We start from the raw sequence: 13,562 nt of genomic DNA, 5'->3' as shown, positions 1-13,562 counted from the left end.
TCAGCCGGCAGAGCATGACACTCTTTAATTTCGGGGTTGTGGGTTCGAGACCCACACTGGGCACAAAGATCCCTGCACTGCGGGGGTTGGGCTAGATGACCCACGGGGGTCCCTTTCCAATTCTACACTTTCTATGATTCTTTAACAGGGAGTCTCATTGAACCGCATTTTTTTATGAACAGCAGTCTTATGCCATTTTGGATTCCGAATGTTTCATAGAATCACAGAATCGTAGAACTGCAGGTTTGGAAGGGACACACACACACCCCGCCCCGGGATCATCTAGTCCAGGCATAGGTAAACTCAGCCCTCCTTTGAGACTACAATTCCCATCATCCCTGACCACTGGTCCTGTTAGCTAGGGATGATGGGAGCTGTAGTCCCAAAACATCTGGAGGGCCGAGTTTGCCTATGCCTGATCTAGTCCAACCCCCTGCAATGCAGGAATTTCAGCCAGAGCATCTGTGGCAGATGAGTTTCAGACTACAACTCCCATAATTCCCAGGCACCACTTGCCATCTGACACTGGGAGCTGATGGGAGCAGGCCCTGCTGGTTGAGGCTGATGGGAAACGTAGTTTGAAACATCTTGGAAGTGCGCCTCTATGGCTGGTGTACCGTGAGGAGTCATTCGTCTTTCAGAACTGATTTCGGGATTCTCCCCTGCTCCTGGGAATGCCTATACCCTCCCCCCCCCGAACCCATTTCCTTCAAAAGCGTGCAGAGAAATCCACCCAGGAACAAAACAACAGCGTTTTGGGTGCATAGAGCCACAGATCCTCGTGCGCAACTGTCGCCGGAAGCAACGGAATCTACACAAACTCTGCAAAAGGTGGACGGCGACAGGTGCGGAGCTCACCTGCACAGCCAGGAAATCCTCTTCGTCCGGCAAGATCCGGTAGGTGTGGACGTGCTTCTGGAATCTATGGCAACAACAAAAGGAATTTGGGGGGGGGGAGAGAAAGAGAGGTTTAAAACAGGGGGGTGACTATTGAGGTGAAGCTAGAGAGGAACTCAAATCTCAAAAATGGGAAGCTATGGGGTTTCGTTCTCCCTTACATGAACCCGCCACACACACCCTGATCTGGACAACCCTGATCTCTGGGCACTTGCGATGGGTTGCGCTTAAATCAGGGGCAAATTAAAAGCACCAACCCGGGGGGGGGGGGAACATGCTCAGAGGCACTGCCTAGAGAACACCGCAGTTTTGACAAACTCACAAATGTTCCTTTTCCACCAGGCCTTGGGCTGATTAATATTCTACAGCCTTTTAAATGGGTCTGTGGGAAGGGGCGGTTGTTGCTTCTTTGGGCGTTGTTTTAATTATTGACTTGTGTTTTTATCTTGTACTTTATTCTGCGAACCACCCTGAGATCTTTTTTTTAAAGTGGGTGTACATTATTATTATTATTATTATTATTATTTACTAAATTGCTTTCTGCAAGGCATCTCAAAGCGATTTTACAGTGCAAAAACACATAAGAAGCAATTGCACAAATGAAAACAATTAAAAACAACTGCAGGTATCTTGTAATGAAAGCCAGTTTATAATAAACCCAGATATTATTATTATTATTATTATTATTATTATTATTATTATTATTATTTTATTTATACCCTGCCCATCTGGCTGGGTTTCCCCTGCCACTCTGGGCGGCTTCCAACAAATACCAAAATACATTAAAATATCACAGATTGAAAACTTCCCTAAACAGGGCGGCCTTTAGGTGTTTTCTAAATGTCAGGTAGTTGTTTTTCTCTTTGACATCTGGTGGGAGGGCGTTCCACAGGGCGGGTGCCACTACCGAGAAGGCCCTCTGCCTGGTTCCCTGTAGCTTTGCTTCTCGCAGTGAGGGAACTGCCATAAGGCCCTCGGTGCTGGATCTCAGTGTCCGGGCAGAGCGATGGAGGTGGAGACACTCCTTCAGGTCTACTGGACCGAGGCTGTTTAGGGCTTTAAAGGTCAGCACCAACACTTTGAATTGTGCTCAGAAACACAACTGGGAGCCAATGTAGGTCTCTTAGGACCGGTGTTATGTGGTCTCAGCGGCCGCTCCCAGTCACCAGTCTAGCTGCCGCATTCTGGAATAGTTGCAGTTTCCGGGTCACCTTTAAAGGTAGCCCCACGTAGAGCACATTGCAGTAATCCAAGCGGGAGATAACTAGAGCATGTACCACTCTGGCGAGGAAGTCCTTGGGCAGGGAGGGTCTCATCCTGCGTACCAGATGGAGCTGATAGACAGCTGCCCTGGACACAGAATTAACCTGCACCTCTATGGACAGCTGTGAGTCCAAAATGACTCCCAGGGGCACAGTGACTCCATTCAGGACCAGGGAGTCTTCCACACCTGCCCGCCTCCTGTCCCCCAAAAACAGTACTTCTGTCTTGTCAGGATTCAACCTCAATCTCAATAAAGTCAAAGACTCTTGCCACATGTGCACCTGGGTTTAGTCTTTGCTGCTTGACATAAAAGCGGCACATCAGGGAAGGAAGTAATATGCCTTCGCCAACCTGGCCACCCCCTCCCACGTTTTGGACTACAACTCCCATCAGCCTCAGCATCCTATGGCTGTTCTGGCTGGGGCTGATGGGAGCTGGAGTCCAGCATTGCCAAGCGGCTGAAAGGCTGGCTGCCCACACCCCGACTGCACAGCTCTATATATGCATTTTATAAACTACCCACTGAAAGAGCACAGTCTCCAGAGACCAGTTAAAAAGGGGAGGGGCAGATGAACTTCCCTGTGTTGCAACTCAGGAGCCACAACCAAAAAGACCCTGCCTCTTGTTCCCGATGTGCTATTCCCTGGCTGCTGGAGGGAGAGGAGAAAGTCAAGCCAAGACCTCCATCAGGTTAACAACATAATAAGAGCGCTGCTGCATTAGGCCAGTGGCCCCATCCTGTTCTCACAGGGGCCAACCAGACGCCCCTTATGGGAAACCCGCAAGCAGGATTCGAACACAAGAACCCTCTCCCCTCCTGCGGTTTCCAGCAGCTGGAATTCAGAAGCATCACTGCATCCAGCCATGGAGGAAGAACACAGCTGTCCTAGTTGAATCCATCCCTCTTTTAAAGCCATCACTGTCTCCTGAGGGAGGGAGTTCCAAAGTTTAACTATGCGCAAGGCAGCTTCACCCTGGGCAGCTGCTGTTGCGAGACTCTCTGGCCCTTTGGAGCACCATGCGTGAATTATACAAAACAGAATATACAAAACGCATCGCTCAGGGACCCACCACGTCTTTGCAAATGAGAGGCAAACTATGAGGGCTCTGCATAGCTAAACATTAAAATTACTGGGGGGTGGAAAGCTTGGGCTGGCCTCTCTCTCCACCACATGAGGCCCTGATGCAGACACAGCGAAGGGGGAAATCCATCCCTGTCATGCAGAGCTGAACGGAAACAAAAGGCCGCTTTTAGAATCATGGAATTGTCGAGTTGGAAGGGACCCCCGGGGGTCATGTAGTCCAACCCCCTGCAAGGCAGGAATCTCAGCTGAAGATTGGCCATCCAATTCCTTCCTTAAAAAAACCACCTTCTGAGGGAGTCTGTTCCACCACCGAATGGTTCCTACCATCAGAAAGTTATTCCTAATGGTTACGGTTACCAGTCGCTGGAAACGGCAGGAAAGGAGAGTTCTCTTGCACCCGGCTCCTTCTTGCACCAGCTTGGCAAATAATAATTTCATTATTTGTACCACCCCCACCCATCTGACTGGATTCTCCCAGCCACTCTGGCCGGCAAAAGTTTCCTGGCGGCGTCACACGCAGGAATGGCGGGCAGTCACTAGTTGCATCAGGAAACTGAGCAAAAGAATAAATAATAATGATAATAATGATAATAATGATGATAATAATAATAATAATAATAATAATAATAATAATAATAATAATAAATTTATACCCCGCCCATCTGGCCGGGTTCCCCCAGCCACTCTGGGCGGCTTCCAACAAAACATTAAAATACAGAAATCAAACATTAAAACATTAAAAGCTTCCCTAAACAGGGCTGCCTTGAGATGCCTTTTAAAGGTCTGGTAATTGTTGTTCTCTTTGACCTCTGGTGGGAGGGTATTCCACAGGGTGGGTGCCACTGCCTGGTTCCCTGTAACTTGGCTTCTCGCAGTGAGGGAACCGCCAGAAGACCCTCGGAGCTGGACCTCAGTGTCTGGGCAGAATGATGGGGGTGGAGACGCTCCTTCAGGTATACTGGACCAAGGCTGTTTAGGGCTTTCAAGGTCAACACCAACACTTTGAATTGTGCTCGGAAACGTACTGGGAGCCAATGTAGATCTTTCAAGACCAGCGTTATGTGGTCTCGGGGGCCGCATTCTGGGTTAGTTGTAGTTTCTGGGTCACCTTCAAAGGTAGCCCCACGTAGAGCGCATTGCAGTAGTCCAAGCGGGAGATAACTAGAGCATGCACCACTCTGGAGAGACAGTCTGCGGGACAGTCTTCTTTAACGAGCCAAATTAAAGATCACAGGTATGATGAATTTTCCGTGTTACACAGGGCGCTTCCGCAGTTGATGGTTCGAAGCCAAAGGGAAACCACGATGTTGCAAGGCAACGGGAGACAAGGTGAACATTCACAGCTCTGAGCTCTGCAAAAGTTCAGAGAAACAGAGACGGAGAGCAGGTTCCTAGACTTGCAAAATCGTGCCCCTTCTCCTCTCCTGACCAGAGAAAGGCCAGCCTGCCCCACGTAATGCACAGGCGAATGTATTATTCAGCAGGCAAAGGAGATGAATAATAATTGGCACCAGCTTGCAGCCTCGGGAGGAGAAAATCAGAGGGATCCAGGGAGGGCGTGCTGCTCTCTGGGATGTTGCGAGAGTAATCAGGCGCAAGGGCGTTGGCGGCTGTGTAGTGTACACAAAACCCTCGTGGCAAAGGGAAGGATGTGTCCCTGGGCCGCATCCACCCTGCGGCCCAATTTCCTTCTCCAAAACAGCTTGAGAGAGAGAGGGGGAAGCCTCCTAGCTCAGTGGCAGATCAGCTGCTTTGCATGCGGAAGCGCCAAGTTGCAGCCTTCAGCATCCCCCATTCGGAAAGAAAAAAAGGATTCCAAGCAGCGAGGCTGGGACTGAGACCTCTGGCCCTCATAGCGTCATAGAACTGTAGGGCTGGAAGGGACACCAAAAGGTCATCTTGCCCACCCCCTGCAAACCTTGAAGGTGGAATACAGTGAGCCAGGGGACCCAGTAGCAAGTCCATCTATTCGACAGAGGCCAAGCCTTATGGCTAAGCAACACCCCATTCTACATAATAATAATAATAATAATAATAATAATAATAATAATAATAATAATAATTTATTATTTATACTCCGCCCATCTGGCTGGGTTTCCCCAGCCACTCTGGGCGGTTTCCAACCAAATATTAAAAACAGTACAGCATCAAACATTAAAAACTTCCCTAAACAGGGCCGCCTGTTTTATAAAAATAAATAAAATTGTCCAGTAGCACCTTAGAGACCGACTGAGTTTATTCTTGGTATAAGCTTTCGTGTGCATGCACACTTCTTCAGATAGCAAGTTCTCTCTGGGTATCAGTCTGGCTCTGTTGATCTGTTGTTTAACTTCTGTATGTGTTCTTATTTGCCTGCACAGGCATGGCAGAATAGAAATGTTTTCAGGAGGCGTTTGGAAGTTGGCACACAATGCGACCACTGAATCTCCGGTGGCAGAGAGTTCCACAGGACTTGGTTGATGACACTAAAGGCTCAAACGAGCCTCACCAACTCGGGGAACGGCGAGAGATGCTTGTGCAGATGATCTCGGTGATCGAGCTGCAATGTCAGGGTTCAGGAGATCCCTGAGGTACCGTACCTATAGAGGCAAGTTACCCAGGGCTTTGTAAATTAACACAAGGACCTTGAACCTGGATTGGCAGTAAGTGGGCAACCAGGTGTGGCTGTTTCAACAACGGGGCCACATGTTCTCGACTAGAAGCTCCCATCAGCCATCCGGCCACAGCATTCTGCACCAGGGGGAGCTTCCAAGCCGCCCCCAAGGGCAGCCCCACAAAGAGCATCTTACAGTAGTCCAGCCTCGAGGGAACCAATGCGTGGTCAGGGTCTCCCTGTCCAGGAACGGCTGCAGTTGGCAAAGCAGACTACAGTTGGTAAAAGCAGGATCACACGACTCTTTGCAGAGAAAAGAGGCGCTGCCACCCCTACCTGACCCCAGGAAATGCAGGGCTGCTGCTTTTGCAGTCAAGTCGTCCCCCCCATCCTCCCCCCCCCATTCAGTAGCAGAAGGAGAAGTGTCTTCTGAGAAAAGGACACCCACTCGGGGCAGGAAGCGGAGACGGTGATTCAGCAGCAAGCTCTGAGTCAGCAAAAGCAGCAGCTCAAACTCAGCTCCTGCAAAACATCTCCAAGTTAAAACATCCAACCCGAAATTCCTCGCATCTCCGAGCTGCCGATTCCTCCTTCCTCCCCCGTCACCAGGGAAGCCTGCCAAAAACGCCTGGGTCTCGCTGACCCTTCGGGGGACAAAAGCCTCATAACCATCTTCTTTGCAAAAGGCTCTCCGGCGCGCCTCTCAAATTCTTATTAGGAGCCTTCAAAGTTTAGGCAGGCGGGAAAAGAGGCTCTTTCTACGGCCTCCGTTTTGCAACACCGCTTTTGTTCCGGCTGGTTATTGGCGGCGAGGGGCTGGGGCAATCTAGAGGGGCAATCTAGAGGGAATCTGCCCCGCAGAAAGGAAAGAGCAGGGACAAAAGAGCAGCCTGTTGCTGGATCAGGCCAAAGGGATCAAGTCCAGCTTCCTGTTCCTTCTCACAGTGGCCGACCAGTTGACCATTGTGGGGAACCAGCAAGCAGGACCTGAACACGGACCGCAGCTTTATCTTGCTCTTGCGGTTTCCAGAGGCTGGTACGTACTGTATTCAGAAACACAGCATAGGCCTTTTTTTGCATGCGAGAACTTTCGGCTTTGCCAAACCGCTTTGCCCTCTAGATCTGTCGTTCCCAAAGTGGGTGGCAGGATTAGCTGGAGGGTGCTAAGAGGTAAGTGGGCTGCGGGGTACAGCCCCCTTCTTCCTCCACCCCTCTAAATGAATGGTTGCCATTCTGCCTTGCACATTCTGCCTAACACAGAATTGCCACAATCACTGGTGGAGACAGGTGTCTCTCAAGCATCTCCGACCAGCTATCTTTGACTGGCAGTGCCAAGGTTATGACATTCTGCGCACCAAGCGCCTGCATCTCTTCCCTCTTACCTGAGCTGCAGCAATTGGGGGCGCTGCGTGGGCAACGATAAACCATAAACACTCCTAAGGGGCGTCGCAACGAACAGGTAAGGGGAACCTTCAACCCTGGAGATCTTGTTGGGCTACAATTCCCATCATCCCTGCCCATTGGCTATGCTTGCTGTGAAGGACTGGATGATGATGATAATAATAATTTATTATTTATACCCCGCCCATCTGGCTGGCCTTCCCAGATGCTGAGCTACGACTCCGCAAGGCCCAACTTGCTCTGCCCTGGCTCATAGCTGTCAACTTTCGGATTTGAAAATAAGGGATCAGCAGCCTCACCTGTCCTGGGGGCGGTCTACGGTAAATCTAACAATCCGGGATAGCAGTGGAAAACGGCGCTGGAATAAGGGAGTTTCCCGCAAAAAAAAAAAGGGAGGGTTGACAGCTGAGCCCTGGCCTGTTCCCCCACTCCAGCTGTTTTAGCTGTCTTCTTCTTCTTTGGTGATCCCTCGTAGCTGAGTAAGATTGTCTTCCCTAAACACGTCCTGAGTTCGAGTGTCTTCAAAGCCCTAGACACATTTGGTAAAAGGCTGTTCTCCACTTGGAGCGCTCGCAGGACAGTGTTTCCCAGTTGCTGGTGTTTATACTACATTTTTAAAGATTTGCCTTAAGAGCGTCTTTAAACCCCTTTTGTTGACCACCAGCATTACGCTTTCCATTTTTGAGTTCAGAATAGAGGAGTTGCTTTGGAAGACGATCATCAGGCATCCGCACAACATGAGCAGTCCAACGAAGTTGATGTTGAAGAATCATTGCTTCGACACTGGTGATCTTTGCTTCTTCCAGGACACTGATATTAGTTCGCCTGTCTTCCCAAGTGATGTGTGAAATTTTTCGGAGACACCGCTGATGGAATCTTTCGAGGAGTTGGAGATGGCGTTTGTAAGTGGTCCACGTTTCACAAGCATATAGTAAGGATATCAGTACAATTGTTGTAAACAAGCATTTTGGTTTCCCTGCAAATGTCCTGGTCCTCAAACACTCTGCACTTCAATCGGGAGAAAGCCGCACTCGCAGAGCTCAGGCGATGCTGGATTTTGGCATCAATGTTTTGGGCCTACAACTCCCATCAGCTAGCACAGCCATAGCGCCATGGCAGGGGCTGATGGGAGTTGTAGTCCGACAACACCCAGAAAGCCCCAGGTTAGGGAAAAGGCTGCTCTGGCCTCGTCCCACCTGCAAGAACGCATTTTTCCCGCTCCAGGCCTCAAATGTTGGCACGGCTGCCCTGCCACCAACTCTGGTGATACCCCTTGCAGCCTTACGGACGTGCGTCTCCAGCCCGGCAAGGCCTCGTTTGGAGGGGGGGCTGCCGGCCAGGAACAGTCCTGCACAGCATACAGTATATGCATTCCACAGGCTCCGGTTTCTCTGCCGGACGCCAACGCTTTGAGGTTCGGGTTACGGCTGGTCCAGTGACTAATCCTGAGCAGACAGAGAAGCCCCGTTCCAGACGTCAGAGCAGCTGAGGAGAGGGACAAAAGGCCCCCTGTGCACCAAAGGATGCTTCCCAAGAATGACCCAGGCCATCATCATCAAGAGAGCCTGCCAGATCGCTGGTTGTTTACTCTAACACACACACACACACACACACACACACACACACATCACACCCCAATCTCTTTGGAGTTCACATGTAGGGGCTGGGAGACTCGGGGCAGGATTACCAGCCTGCGCCATGCAGGCTGGGGCTATTTTGGACGCCCTTTCCTGTGCATTTCCAGAGCACGCCTCTCGCAAGGAGCTTCCAACGGAGACTGGGCCAAGAGCTTCAGGAGGCACAATAAGGAGTTTGTGGAATTAGGCATGGCACAGAAGATGGCAGGCAGAGGACCTCTCTCATAACACTTAAACTGGTGGACGTCTAAGGAAGCCGAAGGCCGGGAGAGTCAGGACGGAGAAAACACAGCGCCTGGTTTAAACTGGGGAACTCCCTGCCACAGGACGCAGGGATGGCCACCCCAAATGGATAGCTTTAAAAGAGGGTTAGACCAATGCATGGAGAAAGAGGGCCGCTGGCGGCTACTAGCCAGGATGTTTGTGCTCTGCCTCCATGGCTGAATCCCAGTTGCTGGAAACCTCAGCAAAGGAGAGTTGCTCTTGTGCTCAGATCCTGCTTGCTGGTTTCCCACAGGCATCTAGTTAGCCACTGTGAGAAGAGGATGCTGGACCAGATGGGCCCCTACTGGCCTGATCCAGCAGGCTCTTCCCATGTTCTTATAATCTCAGGACTGATCTGCGTGCTTAGTTTCCCAAACTTGGGTCTCCAGCTGTTGTTGTTGTTGTTTGGACTACAACTCCCATCATCCCTAGCTGGCAGGAACAGTGGTCAGGGATGATGGGAATTGTAGTCCCAAAACAGCCACAGACCCAAGTCTGGGAAGCCCTACTTCGAGTGGCCTTGCTCAGCAGTGCCTACACTGACCGGCAGCAGTCCTCCAGGGGTCTCAGGCAGGGGGTATCTCTCAGCCCCTCCTGCAGAAGCCACTGGGGATTAATCATAACCACGGATATAACGATATCATATGCTTTTGATCATGTTCAGGGTTGTTGTATTTAGACTGGAGTGTGTGTGTTTTTTAAGGCGAGCTGCTTTGGGCACAGATATATTTCCTGAAAGTGTGATACTGTAGATATGAAGCGACTACCACCCAGAAGTGTGTGGCTGGGGCAGCCTGTCACACCCTGCTAGCCGAGCAGGAGATGCGCTTGCACGGCTCGCTGCTTCCTCCATCCCTCTGCCCGCATGACAGCATCTGGTTCACTCTGCGTGGCTTCTCTTGGTCCCAGCATCACCCTTCCCAGAAATCAAGGCAGGGCTACTCTCGAAGGGGAAGCCACGGCACGTCTTCAACCCCACACGCCTACGACCTTGGTTCCCACTCTGCCTTCGCAGCGCAAGAAAAAGCCAGGTGGGCATAGCTTCGTGTGCACAATGGAAGAAGAGGCCCAATGCTGGGCAGAGAGGGGGCCATTGAGGGCTTCTAGCCGGGATGCTAATGTTCTTCCCTGGAGGCAGCGATGCCAGTGTGGCGTAGTGGTTAAGAATCATAGAATCGTAGAGTTGGAAGAGACCAGAAGGGCCATCCAGTCCAACCCCCTGCCAAGCAGGAAACACCATCAAAGCATTCATGACATATGCCTGTCAACATAGCTGCCAAGTTCTCCCTTTTTTTAAGGGAAATTCCCTTATGCTGAATAGGCTTCCTCACGAGAAAAGGGAAAACTTGGCAGCTATGCCTGTCAAGCCTCTGCTTAAAGACCCCAAAGAAGGAGACTCCACCACACTCCTTGGCAGCAAATTCCACTGCCGAACAGCTCTTACTGTCAAAGAGCGCTGGCCTCGTAATCTGGGGAACCGGGTCCGCATCTCCGCTCCTCCACATGCAGCTGCTGGGTGACCTTGGGCTATCCACACTTCTCTGAAGTCTCTCAGCCCCACTCACCTCACAGAGTGTTTGTTGTGGGGAAGGGAAAGGAGAATGTTAGCCGCTTTGAGACTCCTTAAGGGGAGTGATAAAGCGGGATATCAAATCCAAACTCTTCTTCTTCTCCTCTTCTTCTGAGTAGCAGTTGGTGGAAACTGAGGGTGATCTCGCACTCGGGTCCTACTGGCGTTCTTCCCACAGGCATCTGATCGGCCACTTGAAGAACAGGATGGGCCACTGGCCTGATCCAGCAGGCCCTTTGTAGGTTCTTGTTATCTAACCAGCCCTCGGGACCTCGCGGTGAAAAGCAGTGAAGGAATCTTACGAGCAAACAAACGATTTAACAAATAAAGTGGTCTCAAGCAAGCCATTTTCTTCCAGCCTCAGTTTCTCATCTGTAAAACGGGCATCCTTGCCATCTACCTCAAAATGTTTTTTTACCTTGGGCTGAAGGTGTGAAGCTGCTGTGGTTCCAGCATTGCAAAGGGGTAATAATAATAATAATAATAATAATAATAATAATAATAATAATAATAATTTATTATTTATAGCCCGTCCATCTGGCTGGGTTTCCCCAGCCACTCTGGGCGGCTTCCAACAGAAAAATAAAACACGGTAATCTATTAAACATTAAAAGCCTCCCTGAACAGGGCTGCCTTCAGATGTCTTCTAAAAGTCTGGTAGTTGTTTTCCTCTTTGACATCTGTTGGGAGGGCGTTCCACAGGGCAGGCGCCACCACCGAGAAGGCCCTCTGCCTGGTTCCCTGCAACTTGGCTTCTCGCAACGAGGGAACCGCCAGAAGGCCCTCGGTGCTGGACCTCAGTGTCCGGGCAGAATGATGGGGGTGGAGACGCTCCTTCAGGTATACTGGACCGAGGCCATTTAGGGCTTTAAAGGTAAGCACCAACACTTTGAATTGTGCTCGGAACGTACTGGGAGCCAATGTAGATCTTTCAAGACCGGGTTGGACTAGATGACCCACCAGGGATCCCTTCCAACTCCACGGAGCAGCTGTTTCGGCTCCATCCCTGGCATCTGCCTGAACCCTGGTAGTGCTGACGACACTGAGCGAGACGGACCTCCTGCACCTCGGCCTCCGCACCAAAGAGTTAAAGCCCCAAAGTTAAAGCCTCTGCGGAGACGGCAATGAAGTTCATCTTTCTTCCTCCTGGCGAGAGCTATTTATAGTGCATAGTGGCGGTTTGTTTTCCCATCTGCGCTGGAGGAACACAGATATATACACATATTCTCCCTCTCTGCCACCCCCCCCCCCTGCAGCGTCAGCCTGTGACTCAGTGAAAAGCACACAGGCTCCCAAGCCAGGATGCCGGCAGAGGAGGAGGAGGAGGAGGGAAGGAGGAGGAGGCAGGGAGGTCTATCTTTAGCCAGCAGCGGGGAAAACCCAGCTTAGGCGGCAGACTCTGCAGAGAACAGGGAGTCTCTTGTCTCCGCAGACTGGTGCCGAGTCAGTTCTGGCTACAAAGGCACCAAAGCAGAGAGAGACAGGTTGTGGAAGGGGGCTGGGGGGCAGAGGGAGGGGGGCTGGGGGTGCCCACACACAGAATCACAGAATGGTGGAGTTGGATGGGGTCCCCAAGGGTCATCTAGTCCAGCCCCTGCACTGCAGGAATCCCCAGCCGCAGCATCCCTGGCAGGCGCCCGCCCAACATCTGCTGCAAAACCTCCAACCAAGGAGAGAGTCCATCAGCTTTCACCAATTCCTAACGTTTAGTCAGAATCTCCCGCCTTGCCATTTGAACCCCTTGCTTTGGGTCCGGCCCTCTGGAGCAGCAGAAAAGAAGCTGGTTGGGCCCTTAAGATATCAGAAGTTGGCTAACTCTCAGTCTCTTCTTTTCCAGGCTGAACACACCCAGCTCCTTCAACCGTTCTTCATCAGGCTTGGTTTCTAGACCCTTGATCATCTTGGTGGCCCTCTTCCGCACGCCTTCCAGCTTGTCAACATCCTTCTTAAATTACGGTGGCCGGAATTGGACACAGGACTCCAGGTGTGGTCTGACCAAGGCAGAACAGAGCAGGAATATGACTTCCCTTGATCTGGACACTAGACTTCTGTGGATGCAGCCTAGAATCGCATTAGCTTTTTTTTGCTGCTGCTGCATCACACTGCGCAAGCCTCTCCTCCTCTAAGGCACGCACCCTTACAGCAGCCTTCCCTAACATGGTGCCCTCCAGTTGTTGCTTTTTTTGGGGGGGGAGGTTACATCAGCAACCGTAGCCTGAAGCATCTGGAGGGCACCAAATTGGGGACACTTGTCCCACTGCCACTAAGCAAAAGCACATATAAGGGAAACGGAGACTCAATGTTCTTCCCCTGTTTGTCCCGACTTCCTACTTCCATTTCTCTTGTGTTCAAGTTTGAATTGTATGCCGCTAGGGGCAGGGACCCACCTTTTGGTACTCTGTAAAGCACCGGGCACAATGATTGCGCGATATGAATGAGCCCGTGAAACTCACACCCAACGGGCCTAGACACCCGATTACCTTCCCAGAGCTACAATTCCCAGGGTGACTTAACAATCAATCTCTCTTTAATAATAACTCTGGGAATAGTACGCTCTGCGAGGGCATCTCCTAACAACTCTCATCGCCCTTAACAAACTGCAGCAATCTCAGCCCGTTCCATGTCTCGTGCAATGACCCAAAGGTAATCAACCTGTTTCGCAAATCCTTTGCTTACCTGTGGAACTCACTGCCTCAAGACATGCTACTCCAATCTTCATAGTATGCACTACACATCCATGCCCTAGAAGGACTAAGTTTCTGAGATTCGATTCCCATCCCTGGATTTGATGGCAAGGAGGCGATCATTCTGTATTCTGCTCTGGTCAGACCACACCTGGAGTACTGTGTCCA

The 13,562-nt window shown here is 50.9% G+C and overlaps 1 protein-coding gene across 2 annotated transcripts in view; it reads right to left on the bottom strand.

The window, feature by feature from the left end:
* The window catches only part of INPPL1 (inositol polyphosphate phosphatase like 1), an 84,287-nt gene that overhangs the window by 57,174 nt on the left and 13,551 nt on the right, over positions 1–13,562 (bottom strand). For both annotated transcript variants that reach the window (XM_060273963.2, XM_060273962.2), the window contains exon 2: positions 859–922. In XM_060273963.2, the coding sequence (XP_060129946.1) occupies positions 859–922 (64 nt within the window). The remainder of the gene's footprint in view (positions 1–858; positions 923–13,562) is intronic.

This window comes from Zootoca vivipara, chromosome 4, assembly GCF_965207765.1.
Source record: "Zootoca vivipara chromosome 4, rZooViv2.hap1.1, whole genome shotgun sequence".
NCBI classification, from domain to species: Eukaryota; Metazoa; Chordata; class Lepidosauria; order Squamata; family Lacertidae; genus Zootoca; species Zootoca vivipara.
The sequence above is the reverse complement of the archived record's forward strand: the minus strand, read 5'-3'. Positions and strand labels throughout refer to the sequence as shown.